The sequence below is a fragment of the Osmia bicornis genome, chromosome 1 (genome assembly GCF_907164935.1).
Source record: "Osmia bicornis bicornis chromosome 1, iOsmBic2.1, whole genome shotgun sequence".
Classification (NCBI taxonomy): domain Eukaryota; kingdom Metazoa; phylum Arthropoda; class Insecta; order Hymenoptera; family Megachilidae; genus Osmia; species Osmia bicornis.
Window position 1 is genome coordinate 2,543,107 of NC_060216.1, and position 17,216 is coordinate 2,560,322.

The 17,216-nt window shown below is 40.4% G+C and overlaps 1 protein-coding gene across 1 annotated transcript; it reads left to right on the forward strand.

The window, feature by feature from the left end:
* The first annotated feature begins 1,208 nt into the window (after positions 1–1,208).
* LOC114882443 (uncharacterized protein C21orf140 homolog) lies at positions 1,209–1,754 on the forward strand. Its single transcript, XM_029199335.2, has one exon. The coding sequence runs from the start codon at positions 1,209–1,211 to the stop codon at positions 1,752–1,754; it is 546 nt and encodes a 181-aa protein (XP_029055168.2).
* Positions 1,755–17,216: the final 15,462 nt, after the last annotated feature.

Below are 17,216 nucleotides of genomic sequence, written 5' to 3' on the forward strand. Positions count from 1 at the left end.
CATAAACTAATATAAAGTATATAAAGACACCCGAATCCCACTTCTGAAACTGTAGTAACGGCACTAAGGGTTCTAAGGTTACGCTAAAAGAATCAAACGTGTTGGCGTCGGGAAGTCTTTATTATAACTGCCGATTTCGACGATCGTGTTTTGGCACGTCCGGAGGTCTCGCGCCCTCTCGATACGCGACCTTTGGTGGATGCACTTAATTAGGATCGGTTACCGACTACCGATACTATAATGGAAATTATTATATACTTTTTAGAGCATTTTGAAGTCGGATTTTTTTTTTGTTAAAAATTATTTTATTATATAGTATTTTGTGTGTATTGTTATTATATAGTTTTTTATTATATTATTAGTCATTAGAAATTGAATAAATAGAATCATTATGGAAAGTCGTAAGACAGGACAAACAGTGCGAAGCGAGGTCCGGAAAGTAATTAAGAGCATCGCCGAGACGTGCGACGAAGAGGCTCGCAATTACAAATTGAGTTGTCGCATTGAACAATCTGCAAAAAGTGTGTGTCATTACACGGGTGTATCACGTGCGTCTTTGTACCGAATTAAAGTTGAAACCTCATCATCCTCATCATCAACAATGGGATCAAAGAACAAAAGGCTTCGCACTGTGGGGACGTTTCATTGCACCGACGATGAAAAACTGATAATTCGAAATATTATCCACGATTTTTATACAAGGAAGATAATTCCGACATGCCCGAAGCTGCTGACCGCTATACGGGAACAGCTTGATTTTCCATGGAAACTTCGAACATTACAGCGACTACTGCACAAAATGAGATATAGGTGGAAAAAAACCACTAACATTAGAAAAATCTTGGTGGAAAAACCAAATATTGTTGTCTGGCGCGATAAGTATTTAACCGCCATAGATTCATATAGAAACCAAGGAAGAAATATAATATATTTAGATGAAACGTGGGTGGACAACACATTGTCATTCAGTAAATGCTGGCAGAATGATGAAGAAATGGGAATACTGAAAAACAATAGCTCTTCCCACCGATACATAATTGTACACGCCGGTGGCGAAGGAGGATTTGTCAACGGTGCTGCTTTAATATTTAAAGCGCGAAGTACGATGAGGGACAACCACGGGCAAATGAATACCCTTAATTTCGAAAAATGGATCAATGAAAAATTGTTGCCAAATCCCCCCCCCCCCCCCCCATTCAATAATTGTAATGGACAATGCTCCGTACCATACGGTACAAATAAATAAACCACCAACCGCATATGGAAAAAAATCAGATATGATAAAGTGGTTAGAAGAGAACAATATCCAGCACGCAGCCACCATGAAGAAATATCAACTGGTGGAATTAATACAACGAAATAAAAGTCTGGACAAAACATATAAGGTAGACGAGTTATTCAAAAGGCATGGACATAATGTTCTTAGATTGCCACCTTATATGTGCGAATTACATCCTATTGAATTGGCATGGGCGAAAGTAAAAAGGATTATTCGAGAAAATAATACGTCGACACTCACAGCAATCGAATTAACAAATTTGACCGAAAAAGCAATTAATGACGTATCAACAGAGGACTGGGTAGGATTTTGTAAACACGTTCAGAAAATTGAAAAGCAATACGTCGAAAGAGACAACGTTATGGAAAATATAATGGAGGAAATTGTGGTTACACGTCCAATGAACGCTACCAGTTGCACTGATAGCAGTGATAGCGATACCAACAGCAGCAGCAGCAGCAGTGTTCAAGATTAATAAGGTGAAATAATTTAAAAATTGAGGGACCGGCGCGGAGTGTTTTGACTTCTCTTTCCGTTGAAAAACAGACTGACTTTCCCGCGTTAATTTCGGCCCTTGCGTTCTGTTATGGAACGAAAAATTTTGAGAACCTCAATTATGTTAAGTTTCAAAATTATAAACAACGGAAAGGGGAATCTATTTCCGATTTAGCCACGGAGATTGAGAGGCTAGCACAGGCCGCTTTTTGCGAATGCCCTTTAGAAATTAGAGACAAGCTTGCTGCCTCACAATTTGTTTCCTCGCTGGCTAATGAGGAAATGAAACGGATGCTGAGGCTCGGAGGTTTCACATCTCTCAGGGCTGCTGTTATCAGGGCTCTGGAGATTGAAGCAGTCGAGTCAATGGCTAATGCGCCCGTTACAAAAAAAAGAAACATTTACTAAACCGGTTTATTCTTCGGAGAGGGATTCCGGAAGGAGAGAAATGAGAAGACCGGTAAAACGGAAGCTTGAAAGACAGGAGATGGAATGCTGGAATTGCAAGGAGAAGGGTCATATGTGGCGGAATTGTCCGAAAAAAAAGAAAAGAAGAATTTTCAACGAAGAAGGGAAACGGGAAGAAGTCGGCGTAGAGGGGCACCCTCCGGCTTCACCTTTGTTCGCCCCCGTCGTACGAAGAGTTGCCGGAAATGTTTTGTCCTGCGTCGAGGGATTCGTCGCAGAAAAGGAGTGCCCCATAATACTTGACACGGGCTCAAGTTTAAATTTTCTGGATCGATCCTTGGTAACAATCGGAACTCTGAACAGCGAAGAGTAAAGTCGAAGAGGTTCTGCAAGAGTGCCACGATGCATCCTCTGGAGGACATTTCGGAATACGTAAGACCTTGGCCAAGGTTCGACGGCGGTTTGTCTGACTTAGTCACCGAAGAGATGTGGAAGATTGGTGTCGTCGATGTCATCGTTGTACGGCGAAGAAAGGTCCTTCGGGGAAGGGAAAAGGACTCATGAAAGTCTACAACGTAGGAGCACCCTTTGAGAGGATCGCGCTCGACGTTGTTGGTCCCTTACCAAGGTCTTCTTCTGGAAACAAGTACGCGCTGGTTGTGGTGGATTATTTCACGAAGTGGCCAGAGGTGGTTCCGCTTCCGAACCAGCAGGCGACGACAATTTCCACGGCCCTGATGAGGGAGGTGATAAGTCGGCATGGAGTACCGTTGGAGCTTCATTCTGATCAGGGTCGCAGTTTTGAGTCGACTGTCTTTAAAGAGTTGATGAAGATTTTGGGGATAAAGAAAACGAGAACTACTCCCTTGCACCCTCAGTCAGATGGACTCGTAGAACGGTTGATACGGACCTTGATGCAGTATTTATCCCAATTTGTGGCGGAACATCAAAAGGATTGGGATGAGTGGATTCCGACGTTTTTATTGGCCGACGTTCTTCTCGACATGAAATTACTCAAAATAGTCCTTCAATGCTTCTGATGGGACGAGAGTTACGTTTGCCTTTGGATCTGCTCAGAGGAACTATTGCCTCGGAACATAAAGAAGAAACTGTTTACATCGAGGAAACCAGAAAGAAGATTGAAGAGATTCACAAATTCGTTCGTCATCGTATGCGAATTTGTGCGGAAAAGACAAAATCCTGGTATGATTCTTTTGCAAGGCCAATTTCCTTTATTCCTGGGGACAAGGTGTGGTTTTACAATCCCCGAAGAACGAAGGGAAAATGTCCTAAACTCCAGTTTGATTGGGAAGGACCGTATGAAGTTATGAACCGGTTAAATGACTTAATCTACCGCATATTTCGCTCCCCAAAATCTAAACCGAAGGTGGTTCACGTGAATCGTTTGGCTCCATATGAACATTCACGGGGAAGAAACACCTAAATAGGGAAGGATCAAGAATAGGAGACTGAGGAGGGTGTTTCTGACGTCCTCGACCTAGAAAAAGACGCTTCGTCGCACAAAGCCAGGGTGAAGTTTCTTTCGGCCACGGTAAACTTGCTGGCTACGCGTGTCTAAACGATGGAGGAAGTGTTGTTCTCTTCGGAGGAAGAGGGCATCCCCTCAGCCGGTGTCCCGTTTATTTTGATTTTTGTATTCGGGGTTCTGGTCATCGGACTGCGTAGTTGTGGTATGCTCCGGACCACCAGTCCATCGAGGAAAGATTTTGCTTGATGGCTGGGGAGCATCCCCCGGTAGAGTGGACCCGTTGGACTGGAATTTCTTCATCCGAGAAGACTTCGAGAGGAAGGCGTGAAGGCCCAGGAATCAAGAGGAAGGGCGAGGAACTGTCGGGACCTCCTCGAAGAAAGAAGAGTGCTAAGAAGAATTGGAAATCGAAGAAAGAAGAATAGGAAATTGGAGCGGTTTCTAAGTTGACTTGTTAGCACTGAACCGGCGTCTTGCTCAGGGTTTTTGAGTGGTTTTCCCCTGGGACGAAAGACGAATGTCAAGACGTTAGCTGCCTGAGAGGGCCACTTAGGTAACTGTTACGCTTTTGCTTTTAACCTCCTTTCAGGCAGAGGTATTAAAGAAGAGGTTAGCATCCATGGAAGACTGACAGCCCGAGGTTAAAGACTATGACTTGATTTGGCTTATTGATCGGCCTACGTGAAGATGGTTACAAGTATGAAGATGCCCGCGGTCGGGTCGACCGCTCATTGAAGGAGGGGAGCAATGTTGCGACGGCGAGAAGTTCCCGCTCTTTCGACGCATCGACCGCTTCTTGATGTATCGAAAGAGCCATCGACTGCCCCGTCCGAAGCTGTCGTCGAGTCATAACGTGAAGCTATCCCTTGTTTCGAGCGGAAACACGTCACCGGATGCTTGAGGTCTCTTAGACAACCGCGCGTCTTTTTAAATATCAGATTGTATCGGGAAGCCGAACTGTACGGATCTATTGCTAAACCAATTGTGTAACTGAAATATAGACAGTCTAGTTTGCTCCTGGTGTATTCATTTAACTATGGAAAGCACGAGCTCCACTCCCCGGCGCAACAATATAATATTATTGTACATGTATATAACAACCAATATTATTCGACATAGCTTTTACAGTAGTGAAATTGTTCAAAAAAGTGTTTGAAACATAAATATTTTTTACATCAAGCACAAGAAAGTATAGCTAATTCTCCGCATATATCGCACCGATGAATTTTGTCAACCTGTTTTGTAAAACAATAATCGACTGGATTTTCATAGCGTGCCGGACGTTCTTCTATATATCCACTTTTGTATCACGAATGCTTAAACAAATTTTGGAATCTAGGTGAAGACTTTTATGATATTATTTCGTTGATGTAAAATAACGTCATGATTCAATAAAATGACCTGATCGGAAAAAGTTTTTACGAAATTTTTCCATATTCGAAAACCAAGAAGATCAAGAGGCTGTAGCCTTCCTGTCGTCTTTTTCGGTATTGTCAGAAAAAGTACTTCTTTTCCTTTAGGAACAAGGTGTTGCAAAGCATTTGAACAGTGTCCACTCCATGAATCTAGTCGGAGAACGCTTCGGGATCCCTCGTTTGTTAAAAATACATCAGTAAACCAAGTTTTAAAGTGCTCTGAAGTTAATGTGCTAGATATTGAAGCAGAAACATGAACATTTGAAGCATTGAATAAACTTTCTTTTAGTCTTGGTCCGGATTGTCTGCTTGATTCCTTTAAAACTATGTAAAGCGGTGAAAGCAATGTTCCAAATACATTTTCTACGCCATAACTACGAGTATTAATATTCGGTTTCACAACTTGAATAAAATTATCGATAACTGTATCTATTTCTTGAGAATTTTCACGTTCCCGGTAAGTTACAAATTTTGTTATTTTACGCGAAACTATTCCATGCAGTTTTTTAAATTTAAATATCTATCACTTTTCTGCTTTAAATGTTGGCAAATCAATGTTTTCTTTTGCTTCTAATGCCCATTTTCGAATATTAATATGCACTATGGATCCTCTTTCAAGAGCATCACGAAACACCTAAAGAGTAAAATCCGAATTTTTGAACGTGTTTCGGGAATAACATGTTTACCTTTTTAAAAAATATCATACGCCTACAATAAAAGGCTTATTATTGCGATTTTATATAAACGCAAATATCTTGTAAAACGTATATAGGTTGTATCAACGTCGCAATTATTATAAGTCGAATTAGCGGTCAATACACACATATCAAACAACTTAAATCAAAAATTCCATCGGAATAATTAAAACAACTATACACTATAATACATCGTTAAATTCATAATAAACAGGCGCTTTTATTGATTGAAAAAGAAGTAAAGTTTTTCAAAACGGAGGGGGAGGGGGAATTCAATTTTGCAAAAAGGATGAATTAAAAAAAAAATGTTACACGCAGCTATATAGACCTCAAGAAACGGTATAACTTTTATTTCAACTATTTTTTGTTATCTTTTGTTGTTTACGATTTATAAGCACGTATATAGAAAGGGCGGTTCGGATAAAAGGGTTGATATCTCCCTCAAAGTGAAAAACGGGCACCAACGAATTACATACAGTTATCTTCATAAACAGGTCTAATAAATATTTATGCAAAGTTTCATTAAAATCGGAGTGTATCAGTCCCCGATGTTCCCTTGTGAGACAATCCTGACCATCTAGCGAAATGTATTCGCTCGAGCCGAGCGAGATTTTGATTCCAGGCGGACATAGAAAAGGACAGCGCGATAGAAAGAGAAAGAGTATCATGAATGAAACAACGTAGGGCCGATCGGCGGAAATGTATATGTCACACGCCACGACAGATTCGATGAGACTCTGTAATACACATAACGTACGCGACTATAAAACTTATACGAATAAAAACTACCTGGCATTAATAATTTCAGAAAAGGAATGAACAATAAAGACATGTAAATTGATCTATATGTACAATATTTATTCATTCAAATATAATAATTTCAGAATAGGACAGAAAAATAAACACATAAATTAATCTATATATACAATATTTATTAATTCAAATATAATCAATAAATATAAACAATGATTGGCCGCCCGCCGTCCGCTTCGGCCTCTTCCTTCTCCGCGGCGTCTGCATCATCGGAAATTGTTTTTATCTGAAATACAATAATGAATGTTTTATAAAAAGAAAAAACAATCGTAGGAATTCAGTGGCTACTGTTGTAGACATAATTACCATTTCACGAAAAATCTAATTCCGCCACATTTATTACATAGAAGAATCAACACTTGTACTTACTTCTGACGTCGACGGCCTTGAATTCTCCTTTCTCTTTTCTTTTCCTTACACCTCTCTCACCTGTTTCTTCTATCCTCTTTCTTTTTGATTTCCTCTTTCTTTTCTTCCTCTTCTTCCTTGTCCATCTGTGAAGAAAGTAACTTATGTATAGATAACGTAATATTAATTATGTAAGATTATACTTGCCGATTATACGTGATCAGACAGCATATTTGCAGTCCATTTGTCCTGGTAACGCTATCTTCAATATACCTATATATAATTTTTTAATTTATTTCGAGAAGAGGAAAATGCTGTCTTGAATTTCTCAACGGCAAAAATGTTTATGCAAAGATGAACAAAGATGAATGAAGAGAAATATTGAAAAATGGAAAAGTTAATGGAAATAGATGATATAGGACCTTAATAATTTCATGAAGGGAATAAGAAAAAAATTGTTTCAGCTGAAAAAATTCGTGCTACTTTCTGAGATCGACCTTTTACGCTTTTCTAAGCTTGCTCTTTCCTCTGTTATAAATTGAGGCTCCCGAATAGGCATTCCTCTATTGTACCGGCTATCTATTAATTCCGGTAACATGCACAATAAATAAAATTGAATTAATTTTGGCTCCATATTGTTTTGCCAAAAGTTATCGTCTCTATCGACTCTAATGTACTTTAACCCCTTTCGGGTCCAGATTCAAAATAAGCAATATTTCCTACCTGTGACATATACTTGTCCTTGTATTTGGTAGTAATAGGAGTGGTTCCTGTTCAGTGCATTTCCTTCTGCGTCTGCAAATATACGCCGAATAACTGCAACACTTTTGATTGCCTCCTCCGGCAATAAATTCTCCGCCGTTTTCGGACATTTGATTTCAACAATGCCCTCTTCGTTTATAAGTCCATCTGGCGAAGCTCCTAAGAACGGGATGGCACTATCAATAAATAATCCACATTCTTTAATTTCAACATTAGCACACACATCAGCACACACTTAGTTCTTCACGTGCGAATTTTTCGCATTCCTGTCCATATTGTACTGCAGGTGCACTAATCAGTCGTGGATACACTAACGACTTCACTGCATTTCCACAGAGCGTACCAATTCGACGACGGCATATTCTTCCAAAATTAGAGGCCGTCAATAATTTAGATTTGTAATTCAACCATCTCGGATTTTTCGCTTGACCGATGGTTTCTTCTTCAATGGCATCTCTTCTATTTTGCCAATTCTGTAACATTTCCATATGTTTTTTTTGCTCTAATTCATAAATGTTGTTAGTCATATCCGGCTTTTCAGCGTTTGGTCCGTAATTGGAATGCTTTTCACAACGGAATTGTTTCCGCACGTGCTTTGTAATTTTTTCTTCCTTTCTCTTTTCACTGTTTTTCTCATTTTCTTTCCCCCTTCTATTTTCTATTTGGCGTAAAATAACGGGCGGTTTCTTGTTCATCGCCGTATTCAGACGCGGCAACACTTGTTTTGTGTTATACTGTAGGACAGCAGCAGCACATCTTCCCGTGTAAGATCCCCTCTCTCCGAAATTCAATCTTTTTCCTCCTGTATATTTTGCGATGATTCTGTTGAAACTATCAACGGCATTATTGTTGCTGTTGTAACGACCTAGGAAAATACAACACCTTTCTTCCATTTCATTTTATTTGTTATAATTAATTTTTTTTGTATATTTCGTACAAAATGTTTTATTTAATTTCTAATGTATTGTAACGTTTAGGTCTTTCGCTACTGATGCGAAGGAGAAGATACCGCAAGTAGTACGGGCGTACGATTTCCCCTACGCGTCTCAAGGAGTGGTTCGCGTTCGCTGCGCTTTCGCGAAGGCAGAAGGAACGGTGAAGTCAGTAACGAGACGTAGTTTTGCGGTGTAAAAAAGAAAATATCGATTTATTCAAAAAGATGGTGATTGAAGTATGGCAAAATAGTCGATCACAGAATGGTAGTAGCACCGCAAATATTATGGCAGTTTACGCGTTCAACAATCAACGGAACGCAATTCTCATCTAATAGATGTTCAATAGACGCGCAGATTATGTAAATATAATATAAATACAACGAACTTGACTAGATTGATCGTCAATAAGCACGCAGATCGGATTCACACGAATCGAAAGTGTAATAAAAAAAAATGGTAACGCAAAAGAAAAGAATTCAACCAGTCGAGCGACTTTAACGCGACCCAAAAACTCAGTCTTCTTTTAATACGGAAAAATGACTGGTTGAATAACGCACTTAAATCTCACGGAATGATTATAATAGAATATAAAGTAATATAAGGAAATATAACGTAAAGAAAAATCTCAACCAGTCGAGCGACTTTAACGCGACTCAAAAAACTCAGTCTTCATTTATACGGAAAAATGACTGGCTGAATAACGCATTTTAAGAAATATGAGAAAATATATGAAAAGAATAACGCAAAGTATCCGAACGCAAAATCGTGACCCTGCTCAGAATGCGAAAAGTAATATATACACAACGGTTACAAAATTTCGTTGGTCGTCTACGATTCAAACGTCTTTCGCCAAGGACGAGTTATTGTTCGCTCGATTTGTTTCGGAAACATATACCGAAATCACGACGCACGAAGGTCGCGTGATCGTGGAGCGCGTAGGCAAAAGAGGAACGTTTGAATTTATTAACCGTGCAGCGAAATATTAACTTTTACGCGTCTCTTAAATCGCAGAATGGCGAGCCAGTGGATTCCGAGGATACTTCCGGTTCAGCGAGGTTTTCACCTGCGAACCTCAGATCGACAGGGGCACTGACTTCACGATTTCACTCACAATCAAAGGATGAGAAGGTCGCGCACTAAGTCCCGACCCTCGACTCCTTTGCAGATTGAAATACGTGTATTTAAGAGAATCCGATAACCGTGGATTTGCCGGAATCCGTCAACGTTCTTCCTGGAGTACGAAGCGTACTCAAGGAAGAAATTAAGACTGCCAAGAGCGAGATCACGGCCCTCCAAATTGCAATGGAAAATTGCCAGAGCACAAGCAAAACGAGGATGACTCGACTAGGTTTCCCTAGGAGTCAACGTCGTCTCGGATATGCCTGTGTAGAGCGATCTTTCGAGGGTGCTGAGTCCCAAGATAGAAGGCCACTACTTAATGAAAGGGAGGTGTCCAAGCTCGGGCTCTAGTCACGACTTGCTGGATCGCAATCTTTAGACGGTTGTCTCTTGGAAGAGAGCCGTAGGTGAAAGCGTCCGTTCTGCTTGTCGTTTGGGACCAGAGTGTCGATCGATGGATCGACACTGAGCTCCTTCGATCCGGCGTTCGAAGGAGGGGATCCGCGCACGCGCTCCACTTTGAAAAATAAGTAGGGATAGCACATACCATCGCTATAGTTCCGATCTCCCAAGAAAAATCTATACTACTTGTTTTATACTATGTAACTGTACGAATGTACGGTTACAGTATGATAATTTTGTAATAAATAGTTTTCATTTTTGTCGATAACCGAGTTTGCTAAATTCGTCGATAAGCGTATAGTCGATAAGTCAGACGGTAAAACAGATTATCGATAAATTATCGACGTCTGACCGCGTATGCGCCAGCGCAACCCCAATGAACACGCGGTGGGGCGAAGTTCTAGAGCGGGGATGCTGGACCGTCACGTGATGGGGAAATCCCAGCTACCCCAAGAAACTCTATGTGGAAAAAAAACGCCGAGTCAGCAAAATCTGAGTATAAATAGAGGCGTTCCACACGGTTTTAAGCGCAGATCTTCTCTGACCACGGCCAGAGGCAGGCAATATTCTGATAAGTAGAGGAAAGCTTGCGCTGAGCTGTTTAGGCAGCAATAGAGCGCGAGTAATAGCTTATTCCTTCTCTTCCATCGGTGGCGTGCAGTACTACGGATCAGTAGACTTCCTACTCACGGTACGCAACGTGTTAAACAGGTGTAAAGCTAAGCCAACACTCAAGTGTAAAGAGCTAGCGAGGAGCCGAGCTCCTTGAGACGGCCTGCATCTAACACAGCTCCGGTTATCCCAGAAACCGATTGCGACCCGTAGGAAAAGTTCACTCGATTCCAAAAGTGTTGCACAAACCTTTGGGAATTAGTTTCCAAAGTTATTGGTAAAATTAAACAGAGTATTGACTGTGGTAGAAGGCTAAGCCACGTACGCGCTAGCGTTAATTATTATAATTTACTACTAATTACTAGTTTCTATTACTAATCACATATTTCTTACTGTATTCCCAATCCAGGGCGAACAAATTATAATTTCTTATTGTACTCATATTTCTAGTCGTACTTATTGCAATATTAGCGATCTTATTTTATATTATATTCAATTAATATTTACTTACCTTATTGAATTGAATAAACAAGATACAATTAGTTCTAGCACATTAGTGTTTGGATTTCACTCCTTAACCGCACACCACACGAACCTATAATCCCTGATACATAGAATACGAGTCGCCTTCTAAGGGAACCGCTCTCCCTACAAGTCGGTGCAGTGACGTACTCACTCTGGGTCGTTACACTGTTATACAGCAAACTCTCAGCATGCGCCAACAGAGGTCGAAGTATTTCTTTGATGTGTTCGTACACTTCCATCTTCATCAATTCGGGAACAATGTTCTTTTCATCTATTTTACTCGTTCCATCGCAGAAATATTGTAGTTTTGAACAATCTGCGTGTTCACCAAAAACGTGGCTAGGAACATTGTGTATGTCGGCATACAAATTCTTAATTTTCTCACCGGTTGTTACTTGCTAACTGTATCTGTACTCTGCGAATGCTGCTTTCAACGATTCTTCTCAATGGACCAGGTGTTGTCATCTTCACAACTTCTTTCATTTTTCTGCAAAAGTTTCTCAACAAATGATTCGTGCATTCAATTTTTTTTACACGAATCTGTGCTTTATATGGATCTGCATCTATAATTTTTTTATAAACGCTGCTGTCCCCATCAGCCATCAGTGTGGAATAAATCAGTCCACGTTTTTCTACGCTGGTCTTGAAGCCTTCGACTATAGCGTCACTTTCCATAGCCGTTGATGCTTGGCTTGCGCGTCAATTTTTGAAATAGGTGTGCATTCGTGGCGCTTCTTTCTTTTTCGCAGCACATCGACAAATCCTGCACACCTTGTTTCCCACACCGATAAATAAAACTTTCTTCGTGTGATATCCAATTATAACGCCGACTCCAGACGCGGAATCGTACGTTCCAGTCCGGTATGATCGTTTCATCCAGCTTCCATCGGCCACAACGGGGATGTGAGGGATTCCACATCCGGAAACAATATCGCCTCGTTCAATGGCCACGCGTTTTTCTTCCTCTGCCGCTGTTACCATCTCTTCTTCAGCAGCAACAATTAATGTTGTCACTATTTTATCGTGATGTTTTCTAAATTCTTTCTTCGACATGGAGGGTATGTTCATCGCTGCAAGGAACTCCTCCATTTGGGCATAACTGCCTCCATTCACGTTGGAAGTTGTATTCATTTATAATATTATGATTTGAGATTGTAAGACAAAAATATAACATGAAAATAAAAATTCAATCTGTAAAATTAGAAATTAGAAATTAGGAAAGGGTCTATTTTATAAGTCAATGACCACGGTCCTGATCCCCACCACCATGCGAGTGCTTTCAGCATCCATGACAAGAGACAGTCGAGATCCAACATGTCTGAAAGTAACAAGGTGCGTATAATCGGCAAGTAGAATATTATATCAATGTTACGTTATTTGTACATAAATTACTTTCTTCACAGATGGATATAGACAAAGAACAAGAAAAGGAAGAAGTTAAGGAAGAACAAGAAAAGAAAGAAGTTATGGAAGAAAAAGAAAAGAAGATTACAGAACAAAGAGAAAAGAAGGAGGAGGTTAACGCGGAGGAGTCTAAGGTTTCCATGTCGCAAGTAAGTAAAAACGTGATTTTTCTATGTAATAAGTGTTCGGTCCCAAGTACCGATGCTAGTTTTATAACCCAACCACCCCGTCCCGATGAACACCACCTGGGCCAGCAAGGAATGGTCACGGTCACTAGCCATACTTCCAAATTCCAATGCTTTTCCACCCCCCACTATCGGTACAACCCATAGTATATAAATACAGCCGATTTTCACCCCATGGACACTTCTCGAAAAAACACGGTCAGAAACACTTCGCACTGTGAAGTCAACGACTCTCGATCATCTTAACGCACATACGCATTTTGTATAAATAAATGGTTATTAAAGAAGGTGTTTAAAAACGCATTGGACGAGTTACCAAACCTCACATCCTATCAATTACGACTCCCCTGCCGCGAGTCAACGTCACAAGCAACGGCACAGTCGTGTGACTTGGGATTTACAACCCCGGGAAATTCGAAAGGACGAATTCCGGTGCTCTGGGACGTAACAATAAGTGTCGCACAATTAGATTCACGTGAAACGGAAATCATTTCCACAATAGTAACAAATGAATTTCCGCGATTATTTTTTGTTGTTTAATAATGTTACAATTCTAATAAAATTTATTATTATATTTCAGCTGAAAAAAATTGTTAAAATCCTCATGTATGGAGGACGTCACGGCGGCCACTGCGGAGGCAGAGGTGGACGATGGGGCGGCCGTCGTGGCGGAAAAGGAGGTCGCCGGGGTGGCAGAAGAGGCGGCGGGCGACAAGTTGTCTTTAACATTTATTAAACTTTTTTTTTTTTAATTTTTTACTTCATTATAATTTTTTATTTTAATAAATATTTCATTACATATACTAAATTATTACATATCTGTTTATTTCTTATTCCCTTTGTAGCAAATCTTCGGCGAATAATCGCGACGAACCCGCGGGCGCGAATATTCGCGAAAGTCAAAACCGATGTTGCTTGCGACAAGACACAGTCCGTCTCGCTAAGCCATCGGTATCGTCATCTTCCTTTCTCACTCGCACTAGCACGCATTACGCCGTCCGCGCAATCAGCTGTCACCGGCGAGCATCGGCCGCTGATTCTTTGTTTTATAGACGTGTTTAGAATTAGTGTAACTGTAATGTATAAGTGTAGTGTAAGAGTTAGTCAATAAATTAGTTTTAAGTGAAACTGTTGACATTATTAATGTCCTGTACTTTTCATTCCAATAAGTTTTGTGGTCGCGTACGTTATGTGTATTATTTCGTTCTTGCTGCCTCTCTTTCGTTAGCGCTGTCCTTTTGTATGCCCGACAGGAATCAAAATCTCGTCAGTAAATGATAGATACATTAATAGGAATACAAACAGCATATTTATATCGCCTTCTGTCTTTTTGCATATAGAATATGCGAAATATTACAAAATGTGCAAGTTTTATAATTCATTTATCTGGCATATCTCTGTAATTTCATTGATAAAAAAACATGATTATAGATATGAATAAAAAAGATTTATGGTTGCATACATTAATATATGTATTGTTTTATTCTCAGACTTCTTTTTCGGCTCGAGCCGATTCATTGTGCTGATGGTTAAAATTGTAACAGGTGTGAACAGCGTAACAGAAGTCTTCATACGTTGCGGCAACTATGCCTTACTTGTGGCTATATTCGCGTAGCCGTTTGTGATGTCAAATTAGAATGTACATTTATCGACTGATTTCTGTTTTTATCGACCCTGATGATAACGTGGTCAAATATACCATCAATGCCTCTGACGGAAAATCAGTGAACTATTCTTACGTCTATTTGACGTCTGATGCGTGCAAATCGTAAATTTCGTTTTACGTCTTCCAGAAGTGATAAATTGTGAAAAATCGAATTTCAGTGACATTGTGCTAGTTCAAGGAAGGGTGGTCTGGTGTGCTATGGGTGGAAAAACCATTAAATCGTCCAATATTTGCTAAAATGCAGCCAAGCGCAGCAACCATGTTGTTTGCTTACAACAGCGTCTGTCTCAATCTTACAGTGTCGAAAATACCATTTTTCTCAACGTATGGTGTTTATTAGCGTTGAAACGGACCAGACCACCCTGTGGTGAAGTCTACCCGTAGGTGCTGTACCCGCGAAAATTTCTTTTGTGCAATTATCGAGACGAAAAACGAAATCTACGAAATCGAGCGTCTCTCTCACGCATGGCGTATACGTGCATGCTTTCCGTTGATTGTGTGAGCGCACGCATACAGGTCATAGCAGAAGGAGTCTGTGCCCTTAAGGGGGTAGACACGGCACGTGACGTCACCGATTCGGGACGTCGGTATTACAGTAGTTTTTTCGTTGGGCCTGGTGGAGCCACTTGCGTGTTTTGTTACGAACTTGAAAGGTTTAATTCTCAGCTAGCGTACGCGCAACACGATCTAGGAAGGCAACAGCGCCTCAAGTATTTTTACAAACACATTCGAACGCTCATCTCGCCAGAGGCATCGCGACGATACGCCTGAAGAACGAAAGCGAAACATTGGCGCGCGTTTAGAGTGAAATGTATGGTGATCATGCTATCCTTCTTTCAACCCAAATGATAGAATTGTCCCGCTCCGATAAATTCTGACTGACCAAACGCGTGGGTTTTACATAGTGCACCGTAGCACTCCTCGCTGCTGAAAAATATATACATACCTACTCGGAGGAACCGAAGGAACGTGCAATCTGAGAATTATTTTTAGAAAAAGTTATTAACTTTTTTAAATAAATGTTTCTTAATTAATAAAAGTATACAGGATACGTCATGCAATTGGGACGGGTTATATCTTGAATTTGGTAAGAGATAGGAAAAAGCTGTTTATGTAAAAGTTCAATGGTATGATAATGTCTATTTTTCTGTGATTTCATTTTCTTCGAGAATGCAACGATGCACTCAAAAAATGCAAATCCACTTTTTATTTAAATGGAATTGCATTGTTTTTCACTTGTGTCAACTCCTTGAAACATTCTGCATAAAAAAGTACTATGGTACTATTAGAACTAATAAATGAAGGGACCTCCCGTCTATACAGTAAAAGTTGAATATGTGAGGTGTCGAGGTGTCGAATCTCGGATTATATGCGATGGCCAGCCAAACGTGAATGTAAAAAGGGACAGACAGTGGAGAAGAGAGAGAGATGTCCAATGATCAAAGAAAAGAGCCGAAACGTATCGGTGTGACTAATACTAATTCAATTATAAAACTTTTTTATTTTTGACTGTTTTTTACTGAAACTTTTACTAGCGCATTGGTGAAGTTTTTCTGATTAAAATGATACCAAACACGATATAGTTTGAATGGGGCGAGGTTTGTTATGGGGCGCTGTGAAAAATCCAGGCGGGCGGCAGTCAAAACTTAGCGAAAAGGGACAATCTCAACATTCAGAATGAGAGAAGGACAGCATGACTGTAGTGCGTCTCACTCAGCGTTCGGGCATTGTTGCCTTTTTCGCTTGCCTTCGCAGCACAGTTCGAGTGACGTAATCAAGCTGACGCTTGATTCTGGCTACGATTCCAGATCGGCAGCCTTTCTACTTAGACGCCACCTTATAACTACTAACTGAACTAAATTTGTCACGTAACTTGCTCTGTAGTATCCAGATAATGGCGGAACTCGTCTTTGGGAATGCTTTTACAGGAATCGGTTATTCGTCCTTATATGAGAAGATCTTGAGCTGAATAAGGGCTCATTCGAAAGAAGAAGGTTCAATGAAGGGGGCTCAACAAATCGTTTTAGTCACAAAACTGTTATAGTTACTTAAAATGTACTTTGATTCAGCGGGCGTATTTTCTCAATTTTTCCTCTACTTTGGACACTCATATTATTAGATATCAACACAATCTCGTTAAACCATCGGTTGAGCCCCCTGCATTGGACCTTCCTCTTTCGAATGAGCCCTCATTCTTTAAGGGGATAGACACGGGTAATGCAGCGAGGTGACATTACCGGCAAAAATGGGCCTATTAATGGGTTTACGGGAATCGGTTATTTGTCCTTATAAGAGAACACATAGGGCTGGGTGAGGGCTCATTCGAAAGAGGAAGGTCCAATGCAGGGCGGTCAACTCATGGTTTAACGAGATTGTGTCCATATTTAATAATATCAGTGTCCAAAGTAGAAGAAAAAATCGACAAAATGCAGTTGTGGAATCGAAGCATTTTTAGGCCACTAAAAGAGATTTGTGCCTCAAACGGTGAGTTGACCGCCCTGCATTGAACCTTCCTCTTTCGAATAAGCCCTTATTCAGCTCAAGACCTTCTCATATAAGGACGAATAACCGATTCCCGTAAAAGCATTCCCAAAGACGAGTTCCGCCATTATCTGGATACTAAAGAGCAAGTTACGTGACAAATTTAGTTCAGCTAGTAGTTAT

Bases quoted from the DNA above. Each gene is read 5' to 3' on its own strand.
- LOC114882443 (XM_029199335.2), top strand. From the start codon at position 1,209: ATGGACAATGCTCCGTACCATACGGTACAAATAAATAAACCACCAACC.